Here is a 21125-nt window from a genome sequence, read left to right as displayed (position 1 = left end):
GTCCCGGGAAAGCGAGCGCGGCCAACGCCGGCCAATACCGGAAGTGAGGTCACAGCCCCGCCGGCACCGGAAATGAGAGCACCGGAACCACGTGCGCGGGAATCGGGAGAACAGCGAGCGCAGATGGCGGCCAAGAGAAAGCGTGGAGCGCCGGCCGCGGGGAAGGCGAAGCGCGCCAGGAGCGCCCCGAGCGCGGGCGAGGCGGCGCCGGAGGAGCGCAGCGTCCCGCCCCAGGAGTACAGCATCCCGCCGCCCGTGTCCCAGGTACCGCCGCGCCGGGGCTCCGGCTGAGGGAACGCGGCCGCTAAGCCGGGACAGAGAGGTTTATTCGTAATCTTTTGCAATATCCGCGCAAGTAGAAGTAAACGTGGCGGTGCGTTGTCTCCGTGAGAAAAGTGCTGTTCTGGTCAATGTCGATGTGTTACCTCAGCCGCAGAAGTATTTCTAAGAGTTAGGCAATTCTGTTGTGTACAGAGGCTGTATGGAAATTGTGCCTGTTCCATTTAGGAATCATACGGAAAAGGTTTCAGCAATTGTTTGCTGGTAAGAAAAACATAAAGTACCGGGTGTAAAGATTTTGCAATATGCTTATCGACAGGAAAGGGTTGTGCTCTGGGGCTGTCCCTGAGACCATTTTGCAGGAAAATAAGCGATGCATGTGGCTTTTTGATACTTCGGTGGAAGTGAAAGGCTGTGCCTGGGAGTATACTGTGGATCAGGATGAGGACAGTTCTTCCTGTAAAAGCAGTGCCGCCCTATTCTCTAGGAAAGTCTCCACACTTGCTGAGAGGGTGGTTCTGTCTGGGCAGGCAGATGAAAACAAAGGTTCTTGCTGTGTCTTTCTGTAGCTACTATAAAACTTTTATTTTTGTTGTGTTATAACAGTATTAAGACTAGAAGCTTCCCACATAACTGTTGTGGTTTTTTTTCCTAGGGCAAATGGAAAAACAAGGAGCGAGTGCTGATATTTTCCTCTCGTGGAATTAATTTCAGAACAAGACATCTAATGCAGGACTTAAGGACATTGATGCCTCACTCTAAAGCAGGTGAGGGTTGAACATAATTCCTAACCTATATTTTGAGAATACTTTTAAGCCAAGAGCTCCTAACAACCTGTTCTTTTATTTTTTTTTAAATGTGGTACAGAAGAATTTCAATGAAAATTGTTTCTTAAACAAAAAATTGTATATCAAAACATCTTATTGAGCCTACGAGTACAGCAATTGTATCATAATATTTTCAGGGAAGTGAATCCTATGGCATCAGTCTAGAACCTGCACAGTTAATTTTGTTCTATGTTTATTTATTCCATAACATGACAGAAACAGTTTGATAATTACCATTTCATTTATAAACTAGTAAAATTTTTGCAAAAGACCTGACTCTTTAAATTGGTTTTCCAGCCTTGTAAATGTTGTTTTTGTCTTCCAGATACTAAAATGGACCGTAAAGACCAGTTATTCGTAATCAATGAGGTAATTCAGGATTTACCTTGGTGCTTCTTTTTCTTTTTCTTTTCTGCAAGGGAAAGGGGCAACCAAGTTCAAAGTGTAACTTCATAGGTGAAAATTATTGATGTCCAAAAAGCACTCATGTTTAAACAGAAAGTTGACTTTCAATTAATAAAACCAGCATGAATCTTTGAATTAGATACAGATTTTTGTCAGAAGAAATACAGCATAATGTGCTTTTCTGTGTAGGTGAGAACTGTAGTACAGCTTATACATGAACAATGCAGGGAAAAAATATGCAGCCAGCCCAAAAAAACCCACCAAAAAAACAAACCAAAACAACAAAAAAAACCCCCCAAACCCAAAACACCAGAAAAACACAAAAAACAAACACCAACCAAAGTCTGAATATCAGTAGGTGTCATTTAATAAGACAAGATTTTTGCTTTTGAACTTGCATTTTGGAGATGGTAAAATATTAGAGGAGCATGGAAAGTTTTCAAAAATGTCTTCAGCAAGTTTATAAACAGCTAATTTGACATGTCTTGTATAGGTTTGTGAAATGAAAAACTGCAATAAGTGCATCTTTTTTGAAGCCAAAAAGAAACAGGATCTCTACATGTGGTAAGGAATGTTATGATTTGTTTCATTTCTGTTTATAGCTACAGATGCTTCAGTTCTAGCTATGTTTTCTTCTGTAATTGTGAAGTTGCATGAAGTAGTGCTGCTTAGTTAAATTTGTTATAATATTGCACTTCCATGGATAGTGCAGATTTACAATGCATGATAAGCCTGTGGAGACTGTTTGCAGAAGCATTTTACAAAATTATTAAAACAAATGTTTATGAGCATGTTAAAGGAACTTAGTATGGCTGTAAAAGTGACAGAAAATACTTCAATGCAGGAATAACTGGTTGGGGTGTAGTGTGGAAATACAGAATGTCTTCTGGCTGCTGGTAACATTTTTCTTTCTTCCCCACCACCTGTCCTCTGCAGGCTTTCAAACACACCACATGGACCATCTGCTAAATTCTTGGTGCAGAATGGTAAGCTGGTGGACATTATTGTGTTTGTATTCTTGCTGTTTTGTCTGAAAAGTTTTCTGTAAGTAATAACGGTTTTGGGTTTTTTTAATCACTGTAGTTCACACACTGGCTGAGTTGAAGATGACAGGAAATTGCCTAAGGGGTTCAAGACCCCTTTTGTCTTTTGATCCAGTAAGTATAGATTTGATTTCATTTGGGTATGCTTTTATTCTTTTTGCATGACTATTGCATTTAGCCTTGTATGTAAAATAACATTTTTTATTTTTTGTAGATATTTGACCAGGAGCCACACTATACCCTGCTAAAAGAATTGTTTATTCAGGTCAGTCTGTAGTTCTACTGCCTGGTGTTTCTTCACTGGAGATGGTTTTTGGCAACATATTTAAAAATTGCAAGTGTTTTTTTTCAAGTAGCAGTTTTGCATTTCTGGACTTTGAAAAGATCACACAGGATTGGGATCATACTCTTAGCATGACTCAGAGACTTCTTACATTTTGGGTTATGAAATGTAATCTGGGTTTGGGATCTTAGTAAATTAAAAGGAGTTTAAAATGAGCCATTTATGTTTGACCTCTTAAATTGCCGATGTTCAGAAACACTGCCTTTTATTACAGATATTTAGTACACCACAATACCACCCCAAAAGCCAGCCTTTTGTCGATCATGTTTTCACCTTCAGCATCACTGATGAAAGGATCTGGTTTCGCAATTACCAGGTGAGTGGTCTCCCTTAGCTCTTCAGAAGGAGGTCAGTGGAGTAATTTTAAATCAAGTCCATTAAGATAAGAATCATTATTGTTGTTACCAGGCTATGCCAACCCCCAGTGCTTGCAGATTCTGTGTCCTGAAATTACTTTACCTTTTCCCATATCTTTGGAGGGATCTGGTTCACTGAACTTGCATTTGAGTTGTGATTCTGTGGGGGATGTCTTGATAGCAGGACATACTACCCAAGGCCTGAGCTGTGCCTTGACCTAAATTGCTGCTTTGACCCAAGTGATCTAAAGCTTGCTTTCTCTAGAAGGAATTCAGAAATAACAAGTACTCCAAAAGCTTGCTTAAATTTCAAAGAACTGCTTTGTGTACAGCTGGATTTATACAAATCTAGCTAATTAGGTACTGTATTTCAGATTTAAATTCAATTGTGTATTATCATATGCAAGGTGCCTGTAAGTCATATGCTTTGATTCAGTCTGTGAGAAATGAAGAAAGTTTTCTTTTTATTGCAGATAATAGAAGAAGATGCATCTCTAGTAGAAATAGGGCCACGTTTTGTCCTGAACCTCATAAAAATCTTCCAAGGTAGCTTTGGAGGACCAACTCTGTATGAAAATCCTCATTATCAGTCCCCAAATATGGTAAGCACTTCTGTCTTTGTTTTCTCTTTCATTTAGCAACTGATTTGAAAGCCAACCTTGCAGTCAGTCTGTGCAGGAGCATCAAGTATGCCTTTCCCCATGACCCTTTGTAGTGCCCTAAACAGCTGACAATTTGCGAACAGAGTAGTTTTGTAATCATGAAAGGCATGCAGAAGTCATGTCACTGAAAAAATAGCATCACACTGAGGGTTTTGACCATTAAGCAGAGAAATTAGCATGTGTTTTTTTAAAACCAGATTTCTTCCATCTTGCTTATTTGAAACATGGTGAAATCTATATTCTTATTTTTATAGCATCGCCGGCTGTTAAGATTGTCAGTGGCAGCTAAGTTTAGAGAGAAGCAGCAAGTGAAAGAAGTGCAAAAGATTAAGAAAAAAGGGACTAAGGTCCTTGTTGAAGAAGATCCAACCGAAGTGGTCTTTGAAACTCCAGCTGAAGAGAAGCCAGTGGAAATACAACTTGTGAAACCAGAGTCAAAGCCAATTGTTAAAGATAAGAAGAAGCTACGCAAAATTCAGAGGAAGAAGCAAAAAAAGCTATTCAGAACTGAAGGATCTGCATAGGTGTTACAGGGGACGAAACTTCATACAGTATCAAGTGAATATTGTAAATATTTGAATTTACATTGTACAAACAAGCATGTCTGAACTTCAGTTTTTAAGTAAACAAAATATACATTTCTTTATAAAGATTGAGCTTGCATTCTTCTATTGTCTTCTGGTTTTCTGGGTTTTGAGAAATAATGTGGCATCCCATTCAACCTGGCCTTAACCACTTCAGGGTTGGGTCATCCACAACTGCTCTGGACAACTTTTCTGGAGCTATTTCTTTATTACATACCTTTAATCTAGTTCACAGTTCCTGACCTCATGACCTGGTTCTTCCACTGACTAGTTCTGTCTCCCTCTGCACTCCCCCAAACTTTCATGTGTTTCTAAGTCTTGCTTGGGCCCTGTTTCTGTGTGATTCCTGTGTTTCAATTTCCAGTATCTTAATCCTGCAAGAACACAACTGGCTCAAGAGGAAGCTGACCTGTTAAGTTCTAAATATCACCCCACCCAGCAGGGCTGAGCAGCAAAGTGTTCCATATGATTTGTGTTCCAGATGGTTGGAAAGAAAGTCTGGTGAATATATAGGCATGTGCTCAGTTAACATAGTCTAATACACAGAGAGTTGAGTTGGAAAGGGCCCCCATCAGTATCATTGAGTCCTTGCAGAACTATTTAACACTAAGGCATATGACTAAGGTCACCATTGAGACCCTCTTTAACTCTTGATAGGCTTGGTGCCATGACCACTTCCCTGGGAACTGAGCATCTTCTCTATAAAGAACTTTGATGTCCAACTGGAATTTTCACTGACACACTGTTGTGGTTTTCCCTGACACACTGAGCTGGCAACTCAGCCCCAGAGAGCTGCCTGCTCACTCTCCCTTGGTAGGGTGGGGAAGAGAATTGGAAGGGTAGAAGTGAAAACTTTTGAGTTGAGATACAGACTATTTAGCAAAACCCAAAGCTTTTTGTAAAGCAAAAGCCATGCACAGAAGCAAAACAAGGAATTTATCAACTATGTCCTGTGGGTAGGCAGGTATTCACCTCCCAGGAAAGCCAGGCTCCATCACATGTAACAGTGACTCAGGAGGACAAATGTGTCACTCTGAATGTTGCCCGTTCTTTCTCCCTCTGGCTTTGTATGCTGAGCATGGTGTGGTGGGATACCTCTGCAGTCAGCTGGGATGAGCTGCCCTGGCTGTCCCCTCTGTTTCTTGTGCACCCCTCTCTGGTGGGTGGAGATTCAGCAAAAAAGGCTGAATCTGAGCACTGCTCAGCAATAATGCAAGAATTACTATCAACATGACATTTGTGTTTTCTGCACAAATCCAAAACACAGCTCCCTACCTGCTACTGTGATGAAAAATTGTCATGGGAGGTTTTGGCTGGAATAGAGTCAAAGGTGTACACTGGAAGTGAGGTCCCCCTGCAGCCTCCTCTCCAAGCTCAACAAGCCATGTGACCTCAGCCGCTCACAAATCTTGCCCTCCAGACCTCTCCACATCTAATCCACTCACCTCCTGATACACCCCAGTAGCTTTATGTCCTTCTTTCATGGATGGCACCCTCATCTGCCCTCAGCACTCGAGGCGAGAATGCCCCAGCACAGTGCAGAGCAGGACAATCCCCTCCCTTTGCCTGGCTGGCTTTGCTGTCCCTGGTGCCCCCAGGACAGGGTTGGCCGTCCTGGCTGCCAGGGCACTGCTGGCTCACGTTCAGTTTGCCATGTTTGGATTAAACACTGAGATTAATACCTCCAGATTTTACTGTGAGATCAGAGCCTCCTATCTGATCCAAAGCTCTGTTGGTGTAGTGCCCACTGATACACACCTGACATAGAGAAGGACACCGACCAATCCTAAAATCTCTGAAGAGCACAGGTATAAAAAAAAATCATCCTCAAGGTAGGTGTGTGCCGTGCTGGCTGTGCCTCTGAGCTCCTCAACACCCAGAGGAATCAGAACTATCCATTTCAGAAACAGTGTGGCCAGCAGGCCTAGGGAAGCTGTTCTTCCCCTGTGCTCACCACTAGTGAGGCAACATATATTCAGTCCTGTATTTAGTTCTGGGCTCCTCAGTTCAGGAAGGACTTTGAGGTGCTGGAACAAGTTCAGAAAAGGGGAACCAAGCTGTGAAGCACAAGAAAGCCTGGAGCACAGGTCTTAAGAGAAGTAGGGGTATTTACCATGGAAAGGAGGGGGGACCTCATTGCTCTCCAACTCCCTGAGAGGACGGCGGGCCAGGCCGAGGCCAGAATGTTCTGAGGCAGCTGGTTATGGGACAAGAGGACACAGCCTAAATAAAGCCGTGCCAGGGGACGTTAACGTTGGACACTAGGAGTAATTTCTTCACAGAAAGGGTGATTAGACATTGGAATGGGCTGCCCAGGGAGGGTGGAATCACCTTCCCTGGAGGTGTTTAAGAAAAGCCTGGACGTGGCACCAGTGCCCTGGTCTGGTTGACACGGTGGTGTTGGGTCACAGGTGCGACGCGATGATCTCGGAGATCTTTTCCACGCTCACTGAGCCTGTGAATTCCACCACAGAGTATCCAGCCGAACCGGCCCGCGGGGGGGGACAGCGCCCCGGGAGCCGCCGGTGACACCGCGGGCCCCGCCCCTCCGGCCCGACCCCGCCCCTCCGGCCCCGCCCCGCCCCTCCGGCCCCGCCCCTCCGGCCCGGCCCCGCCCCTCCGGCCCCGCCCCTCCGGCCCGGCCCCGCCCCTCCGGCCCGGCCCCGCCCCTCCGGCCCGACCCCGCCCCTCCGGCCCGGCCCCGCCCCTCCGGCCCGGCCCCGCCCCTCCGGCCCCGCCCCTCCGGCCCGGCCCCGCCCCTCCGGCCCGACCCCGCCCCTCCGGCCCGGCCCCGCCCCTCCGGCCCCGCCCCGCCCCTCCCGGCGCCGGCCTCGCTCCTCCCGGCGCGGGCGGCCGTGCCCGGGTCCCGGTGTTCCCGCCCCGCCGGCCGCCGCCGCCATCGCCATGAAGTGCCACTACGAGGTGCTGGGCGTGAGGCGCGACGCCGCCGAGGAGGAGCTGAAGCGGGCGTACCGCCGGCTGGCTCTGCGCTGGCACCCGGGTACGACCCGGGCCCGGCCCCGCGCGGCCCGCGGGCTCCGCGCTGTCCCCCGGCTCCGGGCCGGGGCCGGGGGCGGCGCGGCGGCTGCTGCCGCCGAGCCCGACCGCCGCTGACACGGTTTCGTTAAATTGTCCTGCAGATAAAAACCTCGAGAACGCGGAGGAGGCGGCGGAGCAGTTCAAGTTGATCCAGGCGGCGTACGACGTGCTCAGCGACCCACAGGAGCGGGCCTGGTGAGCGGCGCTGGGCCTGGCAGAGGCTTCATTTCCCCCCGGCTGTGCCGGGGCTTGTCCCGGGCTGCTCCTGGGCCTCCCCGCACCAGAGGGGCTTTCGTGGGCTGGAGCAGCCGCCTGGCTTTGGGCTTTGTAAGAGTTAGAGCCGTGCGGCCCCAGGGAGGGCTCGGCTCGCCCTCCTGGCGGCGTGCGGGGGCTGAGGCCCGGGAGCGCCCCGCGCTGGGCCCGCCGCCTCCCCCCGGCCCCCCCCGGCCCCGGGCACCGCTTACCCGTGCTCAGCCCTAGTGTGAAACGCACACATGCACATCTCTAAGGGATTGCTATTCTAAATGTTCTCCGTAGCTTGTTTTTTCACCTGGGCTGAAGCATTTACCAGATTACACAGCCAAAACCACCTCTCCTGAGTTTATTCTCCTTGAAAATACAGGACTGTTTTTCAGTTTTTATGTGCTTATGTATGATTTGGGGATTTTTTGAGTGCATTGGGTGATTTAAATAATACTCTACCCGTTTCTGGAAGTTCGGTGAGGAATCTTGCTCAAATGGGATTGATTGGTGGCTGGCTGTTGAGGAATTACTGCTGCAGATATTGCAGATAAAATGATAGTAAGTAAAGTACAGGTTAAGCAGGAATATTTACTGAGTCTGTCATGTTTTTTCTCTCTGAAGACTTTGGATGTGAGAGACAAATTACAGACAGTGGGTTAAGCTATGCAGTGATGTGATAGGTGCACTGTGTTTATCAGCACTGAGAGGTGTTCTGTGTCTACATCCTTGATGCTGTGAATTTTTTCCAGGTATGATAATCACAGGGAGGCTCTGCTGAGAGGGGGAGTTGATGGAGATTATCAAGATGATAGCTTAGATCTGCTGCACTACTTCACTGTTAGCTGTTACTCTGGATATGGGGATGATGAAAAGGTAATGAATAAATTTTTAATCAGTTTAAATTCCATTGTAAGTGTTGGCATTTGTTTGGTGTTAAAGTTACATGTAGAATTTTTAGCACAGCTTATGCAAATCTAAGACAAAACTTACCCTGGATGTAAGAGGAAGCTTTGATTCTTGCATGTTATCCAATAATTACTTACTCATAATGTCCACCTATACCGTACAACTACAGATGTGTGCATATTGTTTATTTATCGTATGTAGTGAGACATTCCAGGCCTTTGTAATACTGTTTATTTAGAAATACCTTTATGAACCTAGAATGCTTACAACTACAGAAAAGCAATGTAACAACAGTCTTTAAAGAAGGTGTGCTTGCTATGATTGAATTTCCTGTTGGATTTTTTAATTTCTCATTGGAATTTAAAATACTCATCATATATTAAAAAGCTCCAGGTGATTAGAAAAACATCCACCAGAGAAAATACTTACCTGTCCTTTTCTTACTGTACTAATAGTCAGTTAGTAGCATATTCGTTTAGAAAAGTATAGGATATTTCATAGTGAATTTTATGTCTGGAACTTCCGCAAAACTTGATCCTTTGTAACTAGAAACATATCACCATCTCTAGAATATGGAAACTTTTTTCTTTTAAAATTTGTATTTGACTACACATGTGAGAGAGACAGAGACTGTGTGAAGAAGGTGGAAACAAAAGGCATGAGAGACAGTGGAACTTTGTTAACAAGGGTCCTGTACCTTGAGCAAGTGCTTAAAGGCCTTTATTCTGGTTTTGAGTTGCTCTTGCAGTGTAGCAATTTTTATGTAAAATACACTGCACTTGAGCATTTGTACATCTATTACTGGGCCGTGCAAAAGGCTTATTTATTTATTTTTTTCAGGGGTTCTTTACAGTCTATCGACAAGTTTTTGAGAAGATTGCAAAGGAGGAGATGGAATATATGACGCAGGAAGATATTGAAGAATTCCCTATGTTTGGATATTCCCATAGTGACTATGATACGGTAAGAGCAAGTGTAAAACTGAACTGCAGGTAACAGAGTTAAACCAGGACTTGGTCCCCAAGTAAAGGCTCCTGCTGGTCTCTGAGGTGAACACCATGTGTCTGTGGTTGTTTCCTACTGTTGTAGGCCATTACTGCAAAGGAACTGCTCATGGTCTGATGAATATTTATGTGAATTAAAGTTGATATTTCCTGTTGGACTGCAGTGTTAGCCAGGCGTGCAGGGTGAATTGTCAGACAGATACTTCACAGGGCCAACCATCAATTATTCCAAGGGAACTTAAGTCTAGCGCAAAACCTATAAAATAAAAGAATGGATGTTTTCTTTGCTTTTTGATGGGAGTAGTTTACCACAGTTTAACACAACACAGGTTACAGACAGGGGTATTGAGCTAGGTTTTTTTCATGTAACATGTAGTATCTTGCCTCATACAGGAAAACTACATAGCATTTAGTGTGTAGCACAGCCTTTAGAAAATATATCCTATGTTGGCTGGCAGTGTGAGCTTCCATTATGATTACATTTTCATCTGCAATTAGATTATATTCTTGTTTGATTCAGAACACGTTTTATGCTTTCCTCTGTGAAGAAAGAAAAGAAAGTGTATGGGTACTTACATGACTTGAATTCTTGTCATCTGGTTTTCCAGCTATTTGTTATAATCTATCAGACTATCTGATTTAGGATTTTTTTTTTGAGGTTACCAGTATTTCTGTGTTGAAATTAAATAATGAAGCGATGACACTTTTCCTGGGAGTAACTGCACAGTATGAGATGCACTCAGATGTTGCTTCTAGTGTTGTACTTCTCTCTGTCATTTTCACTGTATGGCTAGTTTATGAAATTTGAATTGATACATGCCTTAAAACTTAGTAGCTTCAGTGATACAAAACTTGGCTGGAGTTGGAAACAAAAGTTACAAATCAAACTTCTTAAGAAGTGCCAGAAAGGGTGTTTGGATGTGGGGACAAATTACAGGATGGCTTAACAAATGAAAATCTTTCTCAGGGAGAATACATAGTATCCCTGAACGAGCTAAAATCTGTCTTTTAATGTGTTATCTTGAAGCATCTTTTGAAAACTGCTTGTTTTGAGGCCATATGATTATAGACTCAAAATAACTTTAATGCTTATGTCAATTAATAACTCAAAAAGGACTGGAATACTAATTCAACATGCTTTGACATCTGCTGTTCATGCTGTTCTGGAAGCAGAGTGCTCACTTTTTTTTTCCCCCCCTAGGGATTCATTTTATAGGAAATAGTTTCTGTTAAGTAGAAAGGTAGTTTTCCCAGTTGTCCTGTATTCAGACATATTACACTGTCAGAGGATTTCAGCATTGCCATGCTCACTTCTCTGTGCAGTAGAAATATAATGGGAAAAGAGTTTTAGAAGGGAGTTACAAAAACTATACAAAGGCTTCAAAGTCTGTAATGTGAATGCTCTCTGGTTTGGTCTACTCTGTGAATTCATAAGAAGATTGAAGGGCAGCTTAATCAGTGCCAGGCAGCCAGGAAAGATATTCTTAAGGCCATGAGTTCACAAATGTTCATGGGAAGACTTGGAGGTCAACTAGAAACAAAAGTGATCATCTCCAAACATGGGTAGTAAGCAAAACAAAATCCACCTGGGAGTTCAGCAAGGGCTGCTGTACAGGCTGCTGGAGAATGCCAGACATGCAGGTTGTTGAGGTAGCTGCTGAGAACAGGGAGAATCTAACCTTGTACATCTGGTGAAGGGGGGGATGATCTCTGTCATCAGTTGATGGGTGTGCCTTCTTTTGTACATAAGTATCCTGTTCTGAAGCAGAAATCTGGGGTAGGTAGTCTAATATAACTTAGGTTATTGGATGAAATACGAATGTTTTTTGTTTATTTTTTGTTATAGCAGAGAAAAACTGTAGTGACTTAGCTGCCAGAAGCCACGGCCTTGAACATTGCCTGTAGATAGGCTGCTGGAAGTTATTGTTGAGTTTCTGTGAATAACAATTGATAGTTGTAGTTAATGTGAAAAAAACATGGTAGAAGATGACTCACAAGAAGAAAACATTTTAAACCATTAGATTAAATACTTCTATGAGGTGTCCCAAAATATGAGCAGTAAGACATACAGGAATGAATAGTTAATTCAGTAGTAATTTTACTAAATAGTAAAAGGGCAAGTAGTGTAAGAAGGGAGTTTAGGCTTCTTGATTGCTGAATATACAAAATGCAGAAGGATAATAATTATTTGGAGAGAAATAAAGAAAAAACCCAAAGTGATTATGATGCCATGTTATTAGTCCAGCATTTACCAATGAATAGTAAAAGAGAAGAGAATAAATAACAATCATTTACTTTTTCTTTTAATGTGAAAGCCAGGGGATGTAATTTTAACCTACAGTCATGTAGTTTGCTAAAAAACCAGGAGTAAATGTTTCTTTGCATAGCCCCTTATTAAACTTAGCAAGTCAGGGCTCCTTGCTGTTGTATCATCAAGGGCTATTGATTTCTGTCTTGTTCAGGAAGCAAAGAGAATGTACAGGGAAGAAATAGTATTATGTATTTATTTTGCATCTTTTTTAATGCTGTGCAAATGTATGACTGACCTCTGGTGTGGTTTAGTGTGGACAAGTACCAGCTTTGCAGGCAGCATGCCTGATTCTGATTGTGCTTTTCAGTTTGACAGGAGAAATACAGCACAGCTAAGTAACTAGACACTAGTTGTCAGCATGATCCAATCCTGCAGGGGGATATTTTTAGAAGTTGCAGTTTGTAATAGTTTAGACAAGGTTGTTTAATTGACATGCTTTCAAACTTTGATGGTGAAGTTTCTCTAAATCTTCATTTCTCTGAGGCAAAACTGTGGCCTGTATAGAAGTTCAGGAAAAAGCTGTAACAAAAACCCTGAATTATTTATCTGTTTTTTCTGTCCCTCCTTAACAGATGACTTAATTTTGCTTTTTTTTTCAGGTAGTCCACCCTTTCTATGCATATTGGCAGAGTTTCTGTACTCAGAAAAACTTTGCTTGGAAAGAAGAGTATGACACACGACAAGCCTCAAACCGCTGGGAGAAACGAGCTATGGAAAAGGAGAACAAAAAAACAAGAGAGAAAGCAAGGAAAGAGAGGAATGAACTGATCCGTCAGCTAGTAGCTTTTATTCGTAAAAGGGATAAAAGAGTACAGGCTCACAGAAAACTTGTAGAAGAACAAAATGCAGAAAAAACTAGGAAAGCAGAGGAATTTCGGAGGCAACAGAAGCTAAAACAAGCCAAGTATGTACATGTGGAACAAATCTTCCTTTTTTTTTAACTTGGAGAAACTATCCATAAGGATACAATCTAGACATAGATGGTAATCGTAGCTCCACTTGCTCTTTTAAACATCATTGAAAATTTTAGGAGTTAATTTTGGTCTCAAGTCTGAGCTTTTTAAACCTCTGGTTTCCGCACTGTACTGACTTGTAGAGATCAAACGTAACTGGGGAATGGTTGTCTGGGTGCTGTGGGTAACTGGCTGTAATAGCACAGAGCCCAGTGTGCTTTTACTTAGCTGGGGAAATAAAATTCAATAGATTAAATTTAATCTCTGTTCCTTTAAAGAGAAAAGTATGTAAGTTTTAGAATGAGGGAGAGTAAGGGAGACTTAGATTGCCTTAATTTGCCCTGGAGCTGTACCTTCTAAAAAGGAGGACAAGATGAGCTTAGGTTTGTCTTTCCTTTTGACTCTTTGGAACTTTCCTTGGACTAAATGCAGTGTCTCATACTTTTTTGCCAAAATAGGAAGAGGTGGTCTTCTGACTATAACCACAATTAATTTTTTCAACTAGAAGAACTTTTGGCCTGCATATATGAGGGAGGAGCTTAGATTCTTAATAAAAGTGCACTTGCAAAATAATGGCGTATTGATTAAAATTCTGTAATAACATAAAAGTTATTGTTTTTATATATACACATAAAATGTACTGTTTTATATATACACATAAAATGTACTGTTTTTATATATACACATAAATATTTTCTCCCTTTAGGGACAGTAAACTAGGGTTATGCATTTAGTGATAAGTGGCTTGATAATTCTGAGGTCAGAAGCCAGCTGGAGCAAAATTTAGCTGTCCTGTGATACTGTATTTGATAACTTGGAGCACACTTAGGTTGGGAAAACTGAGCTGGTATATTCCCATAGCGCATGGTCAAGGAGTAATGTGCTTGTGGATTTCATTGTCCTGTATTTTTTGTGAGTTTGGATCTTAGAGTAGGATTGAGCTGACTTCTTTGCTGTCAGCTTGATACTGACTGTGCTGCACAGCATATTCTGCCTGAAATCCAGCCAAGGACCCACCTATGTTCATATCTCTGCTTGCAGTGTAGAGGTGCCCACTGACATCACAGATTAGCTCAGATTGCTCAATTTCCAGTTGTTTGCTCCATCAGTCAAGCTGCTTCAGTACTTTCCTCCTGAGATGCCCAAAAACAGTTACCTTTAAGTAACGTTGTTCCTGCAGTTCCCATCTTAGGGACGCAGTGTAGAAGTTACTGTATTTTTCTGCTTCCAGGCTTGCTGAACAGTACAAAGAGCAGAGCTGGATAACTATGTCAGATTTGGAGAGAGAGCTGCAAGAGATGGAGGCACAATATGAAAAGGAATTTGGAGATGGATCGGATGGTGAAGATGAATTGGAAGAACAGGAGACAAAAGGCATTGAAGGTAAAGGCTGTGGGGAGGTGATCTGTATTGTCACTACACTATGGGTGTGGCTCACTTACAGCCTCAGATTCCCAGTTTTGACTGTAATGCAGCTCACTGCCTCCCTCTGAGGGTGTTGTGCTAGAGTCTGTCCCTCTCTGGTGTTTTCCTTTGAAAAAGCTGCCGCTGTTATATTATACCAATGTCTGATTTCGTGAGGTGATCTTGAGCTGTGTGTCAGTAGTACTGGAGAAATTGAATGTGCTGTGACTATTTTTTGGGGCTTGAAGAACAGCTTGTTCAAAAATTGCTCATTTGACTTTGTCTCTCTGATCCCCACTGATCTCTTCAGACAAACTGGATGACGAAACTGAAGAAGCTGAATTTGTAGATGGTCTGTACTGCCCTGCTTGTGACAAATTGTTAAAAACTGAAAAAGCGTAAGTACTTGCAGTTGGGGATTTGGGGGTGGAGCTGTTGGGTTTTAAGTAGTTTAGGACTGCATTTTAAAGGATTTTTAACTTCACATAATGGTCAGTGTCATCTTTCCAGTGAAGACGTTGTCAGTGGAGAAATTTCCATACATAGTAGTGCTGGATAACGGGCCTGCTATTAATTTATATGTAAATATAACAATGCTTGCACAGAGCAACCTGCAGTAACAATCTGGTCTTCACAGCATGAAGAATCACGAAAAATCAAAGAAGCATCGAGAGATGGTGTCACTGTTACGACAGCAATTGGAAGAGGAGGAGGGGAAATTTCCTGTGTCTTTGGATGATGCAGATGGAATACAGACCAAAGAGGAGGAAGAAACAGAAGACATACCCAAACAGAAGTACTTCAAATTATTTTTAATTTTATCATGACTCATGATTTACTTAGTCTTAGTGGCCTTCAGAGGGAGCTCCTGATGTTTTGCCACTGCATTGCTCTTGGTACTGTGCAATTTTAAATACTTGTTAGCATCAGAGTTCCACTAAAACACATGGGTTTACATGACTGCATTAGAGTGCCACAGAGCAACAGACTTAGGTTTTCTCTGCTGCTTAAAGTTATATTTAAAGAAAAGAAAGGTTTTTTATTTTTCAAGCAGAGGGACTTCCACAGAGCCAGTGCTTGTTGGTTTGGTACCTACTGTCAGTTGATTGTTGGCATAAATGGAAAATGAGTATGCTCAAAATCAGAATTGTTACACAACTTCATCTTTTAAACAGCCAGAGCATAGTCCCAACTATCTCACTAGTATTTCTGGGTTCAGTCTGAGCAGAATGAATGTTTTACTACATGCACTGAGTAGTTTGGGAGACCTATTGTTTTAATTTCTGGCATAAGTAACTTCCTTTTTGTGGCTACCCAATATCATGTTAGGAGGATAAAGGAAAAGTATAGCTTGATAGTTTTTTAGAAATCGTACTAGTTTGGGGGCATTTTCTGTAAATAAAAAAAGGTAATTTTTAAATTATCTTTACAGACTCTCAAAGAAACAAAGGAAGAAACAGAAAACAATGAAGGTATGTAGTCGTAATGATACTCTGGGGACTTTACAACCCAGTTTTGTTATCTCCTGACAAATTATTTTTCTACAAAAAAGGAGAACTTGAAATTTCACAGAATTTAAAGACTTTTAAAAAATACTTTTAATTCTTTGCCACCAGAATAACTTTTATTAGACTTATTATATTTTATGATAATAACATCATAGACCTCACTTTGTACTGTTAGTGCAGATGCTAATATGTGCTGACTCTAAAAAGGCTGTTGTCTGAAGTATGATAAAAACAGATGGAAACAGGCAGATAGGGAGAAGGCAGGAATTGATCACGAAGACCAGTAGTGGCCTTGATGCATTAAGAGCTCAGTTTAGTGGTCACTTCTGGCTTTAGTTGCCAGAGTTGATATAATGCATTGTTTTTTAATCGCTGATTTAGGGAGGGTCAAAAAGACTGCCACAGTATTGGTTTCCTGCTGGCACTGTAGTGTTGGAATGAACACATCCATTCCACCTTTCTCTTGAACTGCGAACAAAAGTAACATCAATCTGTTGTATTCCAGGATCTGAGTCTGCGTGTGATATCATAGGTCTGTGTTGAGAGCAACTGGTGAAAATCACCAAGTGCAAGTGTTTCAGGCTTGAGTGGCAGAAGTGTCAATAGTCAGCACACTCCTCTGTCTGCCTTCCTCAAACTTTATCCTTTTCAAGTACTTACTCTTCAGTTCTAGCCTTGTTCCAGTGAGCTGTTGGTACCAGGTTCTGCCTCTTTCATGCTTTTCCTTCTAATCTCCTATTCTCTGTTCATCTTTTCTGCCCTCTCCCTCCTCCCATCATTATCTCTTGTTCTTCAGAAACTTTTCTGAGACTTTCAAACTGCTGAAGTTTCCTGGCTTCACATCAGCTAGTCCAATTGCCTCGTATTGGCTTGACCTTCATGTTTCTGTGCAGAAAGCCATGAGGCTTCAGTTAACTCTTTCCTCCTCTGTTTGAGAGCAGGTGGTCTGTTCTCACTGCAGAGGTGGTGTGTAGTCACCGTAGCTCTGTTCCATCAGTTTGCTACAGCCTGGACAGTAGGTGCCACTCTTGCATTGCACAAGCTAGAATCCTGTGCTGAGAAATCCTGACCTCCATCCTCTGACAAGCGTAGTGGAGTACAGGGAGTCTCTGTGGGTTTTATTTTATTTTCCTGAAGTTAGGATTGGCCAAGTTTTTTTCAGGTAGCTGAGACTGTGCACTAGAGATGGTAAGAGTTGCATTAATGTGGTGTTAGGTCAAATTTGTTATTATGCTTTTGGGAGCTTTTGTTCTGCTTCAGAGAGGGAGTTGATACTTTGCCAAATTGCATATATTGAGTCTAATTTGGTGAATGGAAAAAGCTGCCAGTATCTGCTAGGCAGGGAAAATACAGTGTGTCTACTTAATTTCAGTCAGCTCAGAGTTATTTTGGCTCGAGTGTCCTAATGGCAGTTTTTTGGCACAGAAGACTTTAGTCTAAATAATTAACCTTTTGCGAAGTTATAAGCCAAGCCACTATCTGTGAAATAAGAAATGGTCATCAGAACAGGATGAACCCTGTGTGTAGTTAAAAGCTACCTTCATTCTCCTCTTCTGTAGTTTCAGAGGCTTCTTCCCTTCACCACAGGTGGCCTCATCTTTCAAAACAGGAGAACTAAGGTTTTACATGTTACAATCTCACTGAAAATACACAGTAAAATTAAGAGGGTCCATGGCTTTCTCTCCTCCCAGCCCACCCATGTTTGAGGTAAATGTCTATAATCTTATAAGCATAGTCACTAATGAACTGAAAGTATTTAACTTGGATTTCTTCTGTTTCAACAGACCTATGAGGACTCTTTTGATCAAAGTGCTGATGAAGAAACAGTTGAACAAAAGGAAGTGCCCAGCATGGAGAAGGACAGTGGCTCAACAGAGGAGCGGGTAAATGATGGCCAAGAATGTTCAGAGGACACAGGCATTACAGATGATGTCAGCCAAGGGAATGAAACAAAACATGAAGCAAAAAGGTGTGTTGGGTTGCAACATTGCAGACGCTGTGTCATTCTGTGTCATGTTTGATACTGTCAAACAAGGATAGATTTACTCCCAAATGTGGAGACTGCTCACCAAAACTGATCTGAATAAATACGATACTAAACAAAGAGTGTAGGAACTTCTCTGAAAGTGGTATTTGACTGCAGATTGCTGCCATATCAATTCTCAGGAGCTGATTCCACATTTTGAGATTAACAATTGATTGTACAATCTTTTTTTTTCTGGATGCACATTTTGTTGTGTGAAGCAAGAACAGGCAAAAGCAGCAGAGACATTGAAAACTGAAAAATATCAGAAGCTTGTTATGTTGAATGTTCCTGTGCACTCATCTTGGTTTCTCTTTGTCTGTTAGCAGCACTAAGCCTAAGGGGAAAAAAGCCAAGGAAGCAAAGAAGTCTGCTAAAGCATCTTCAGAGAGCTCAACAACGGTATGTTAAATTCCTTGTGCTATTTAAAATAGAATCTTAGGTTGGAAGGGTTAAAGATAATCTAGTTCCAGTAGACCACATTGCTCAAAGCCCCACCCAGCCTGGCCTTGGACACATCCCAGGGATGAGACATCCATAACTTCTCTGGGCCAATACCATGTCACCCTTACAATAAAGAATTTCTTTCTAACGTGTAATCTAGACCTGTTCTCTGTCAGTTTAAGAATGTTGCCCATTGTCCTGTCACTCTGCCTGTATAAAAAAAATCACTCTCCCTCCTTTATTTAAGCCCCCTTTTAAGCCCCCTTAAGGCATTGGAAGGCTGCAATAAGTTCTCCTGGGAGCCTTCTCTTCATCTCTCTCAACTTGTCCTTATAGGAGGGCTAAAAGTGGGGGTCATGTGGGGGTCATATAACTACAAAGAAGGCTGGGTTTTGGTCACCTCCAGTCCACCAATTCTGCCCCTGTGATTTTAAAAGAACTGAAACTTCAGCTCTTGTCCTCAGAGAGAAATGCAGGAGTAAGCTTCATTTCTATGAGAGCTGGTAAAGTTCAGTGTGTAAGGCAGTTCAAATAAATTAAACAAGTGGGGACAGAGCTGTTGTCACCCAGAAGGTGACAGGCAGTACTGTTTGCATCTTTCTCAATATTGATGCTTGCCAGAGAGCAAAACTTTGTAATAATTACAGCTAATACATATTAAATTCACTGCGTCTCGGAGCCCCAAAGTATTACCTGTATGGTCAGGTGAGATCAAAACTATTCTTTACTTTGAATTAGATTTGCAAGGCTTCCAGTCCGGGTTTTACTTCAAGCACTTCAAAATTTCATGAATTTCATGCAATAGTTTTTTAAAAGTATGTGTTTAATTGTTAATGAGTAATGGAATATTGATGATAGAAACAAACAGCTTATTCCTGCTACATTTCCAAGGAGAAACTGTATGCAATAATTTGGTGTATTGCACTGATGACATATTTAATACAAATGTGAAGCATACTGTGGTTTTTTTTCTCATTGTAGAGTGAAGTTCCCATCCACTGTGTAACCTGCAATTGTACTTTTCCATCCCGAAATAAATTGTTTGAACACCTGAAAGCGACAGGACATGCAAGAGCAACAACAACACCACCGACTGTAAATGGAGCTGTGAATGCAAAAAACAAAAAAGAGAAACGTAAAAACAGATAGAACTTTGCTATAGTGACAGTCTTCAGAATTGTACATTAACACTCTCACAGAACTGAAACATGCACAATTGCCTGTGTCTGGAGTACCAAAAGAAGGCAAGTACCAATGTAGGAAAAAAATGAAGATGCCCAAAAGGAATACTGTCTTGTGGAGGACTCTGTGCTTTCTTCTGTTTTTAACAGTATTCCTTTAACCATAGAACGGTATGGTGTTATGGCACAGGTGGGTGCTCCTTCCACCAAAGCCACATTGTCTAAAGCTCATTACTCTGCAGTAGCTTTCAAACCATGTGTGGGGAAATAGTAACTCAGAGCTACTCACCCTGTGTTCCTGTAGAAACCTGCATGGATAAAGTACCCAGACAGAGGAAATAATAAATTATTTTGACACGTGTGTTGTTGCTTTTCTTTTGAGAGGGCTCAGCTCAGGGTGAGTGTAGCCAGTAGCAGGGCCTATGCTCAGTTGGTGAGAACATGGTGCTAGTAACACCCAGGTAATGGGTTTGATTCCTCTATGGGCCATTCACTTAAGAGTTGGGCTTGATGGTCCTTGTGGATCCCTTCCAACTCAGAATATTCTTTGATTCTTTGATCCTTTATCAAATACAAAGCACTACCAAGACAAGGGCTTTTCTTCTGCCATCCTCAAATTACTTAATTACATTAAGCAGCAGACAGAAGGGAAGGAGTTAGATGACAAAGCTGTTTAATAGTTCTGACAATTCCTATTTGTTTTGTACATCTACCTCCTTGGCAGGTGTTGGGGAAAAAATTCTAGTAGAACAGCCTTGCTGTTATAAGTGAGGGAGAAATTTAATAAATGAGTGACATGAATGAATTAATGTGTTCAGATTTCTAAGGAAAGACACTGCACTTCTGCTTCAAGGCATAATCTGTCTGATCTGGAATAGAAGAAGGTGGGATAACAAACACCTGATTTTGGGATGGAATTGGGTTGTACTCTGGAGTTATCAATGGAGTTGGAGAAGGCAGTGCTCAGCAAATGCTGTACGATACTGTTTAGGACCTGTGGAGTAAGATTTGGAGAGGTACTGCCTAAAGTAGTGGCAGAGTACTCCCTCCAGCCTGACATGGTACTTCACTGGGTCAAGGAATTTTTCAAATACTAAAATTGGAATAAAAGTGAAATGATAAATGTACAGTTCTTGCTGACTGTCCACAACATCCATTTTTTTTAATTGGAAACTGAAGGAAGCACATTAAAAAGTGATTATGTAAGAAAGAACATCTTATTCCACCTTCAAGAGTTTGCACCTTTGCAAAATGATTAATGGGTGTGCTGTGCAATCCCAAAAGCAGCAGGAGGAAAAGAGAAGTGTATTTTGGAGAGGATGATGACTGGATTTCTTATCCCCATGATAAAAATAATTACTGTAATTAGAAACATCTCAACTGTCTGCAAACTTTTTGTAATGTTCTAATTACAGTGTATCCCGTAGGCAGGATAAACAGTTTTAATTATGAAATTTCTTCCCCAACTCTTTTTGTCACACTAAAAATTACTGATTTTGATACAACTTTCACAGGGGAAAGAACATATACCTGCCTCTCCATTTGATATCCTGTTAATCCAGTCAGGGTTTTTTTGATAATGGCAAAATAGGTGTGCAGTTAATACAAAT

At 42.0% G+C, this 21125-nt stretch overlaps 2 protein-coding genes across 3 annotated transcripts; both read left to right on the top strand.

Moving 5' to 3' along the window:
- The first annotated feature begins 108 nt into the window (after positions 1-108).
- Positions 109-4542, top strand: BRIX1 (biogenesis of ribosomes BRX1). The gene is made up of 10 exons (XM_083884310.1): positions 109-264; positions 935-1046; positions 1432-1475; positions 2005-2075; positions 2448-2497; positions 2595-2668; positions 2769-2819; positions 3112-3213; positions 3727-3855; positions 4170-4542. Exons 1-10 carry the CDS (start codon positions 124-126, stop codon positions 4437-4439), a joined length of 1044 nt encoding a protein of 347 aa, XP_083740436.1. The 5' UTR covers positions 109-123; the 3' UTR covers positions 4440-4542.
- Positions 4543-7403: 2861 nt separating this feature from the next.
- On the top strand, positions 7404-20784 carry DNAJC21 (DnaJ heat shock protein family (Hsp40) member C21; the record flags this gene model as incomplete). Of its 2 annotated transcripts, none has more annotated exons than XM_083883222.1 (12): positions 7404-7500; positions 7640-7733; positions 8531-8654; positions 9528-9650; positions 12602-12906; positions 14187-14338; positions 14670-14757; positions 14997-15155; positions 15792-15831; positions 17652-17836; positions 18220-18292; positions 19316-20784. In XM_083883222.1, the coding sequence occupies 12 exons, from the start codon at positions 7404-7406 to the stop codon at positions 19481-19483; spliced, it is 1608 nt and encodes a 535-aa protein (XP_083739348.1). In that variant the 3' UTR covers positions 19484-20784. The 2 variants fall into 2 exon arrangements, with proteins under 2 accessions (XP_083739348.1, XP_083739347.1); XM_083883221.1 differs by having other exon boundaries at positions 18217-18292.
- Positions 20785-21125: the final 341 nt, after the last annotated feature.

This window comes from Zosterops lateralis (assembly GCF_965231275.1).
Source record: "Zosterops lateralis genome assembly, chromosome: Z".
In the NCBI taxonomy this organism is placed as follows: Eukaryota; Metazoa; Chordata; class Aves; order Passeriformes; family Zosteropidae; genus Zosterops; species Zosterops lateralis.
This window is presented reverse-complemented; position numbering and strand designations above follow the sequence as displayed.

Excerpts from the sequence above, each read along its gene's own strand:
- BRIX1 (XM_083884310.1), top strand. The coding sequence starts at position 124 with ATGGCGGCCAAGAGAAAGCGTGGAGCGCCGGCCGCGGGGAAGGCGAAG. Across the intron at positions 1,047-1,431 it reads GATGCCTCACTCTAAAGCAG|ATACTAAAATGGACCGTAAA; the intron begins GTGAGGGTTGAA and ends TTTGTCTTCCAG. Across the intron at positions 2,669-2,768 it reads CCCTTTTGTCTTTTGATCCA|ATATTTGACCAGGAGCCACA; the intron begins GTAAGTATAGAT and ends TATTTTTTGTAG.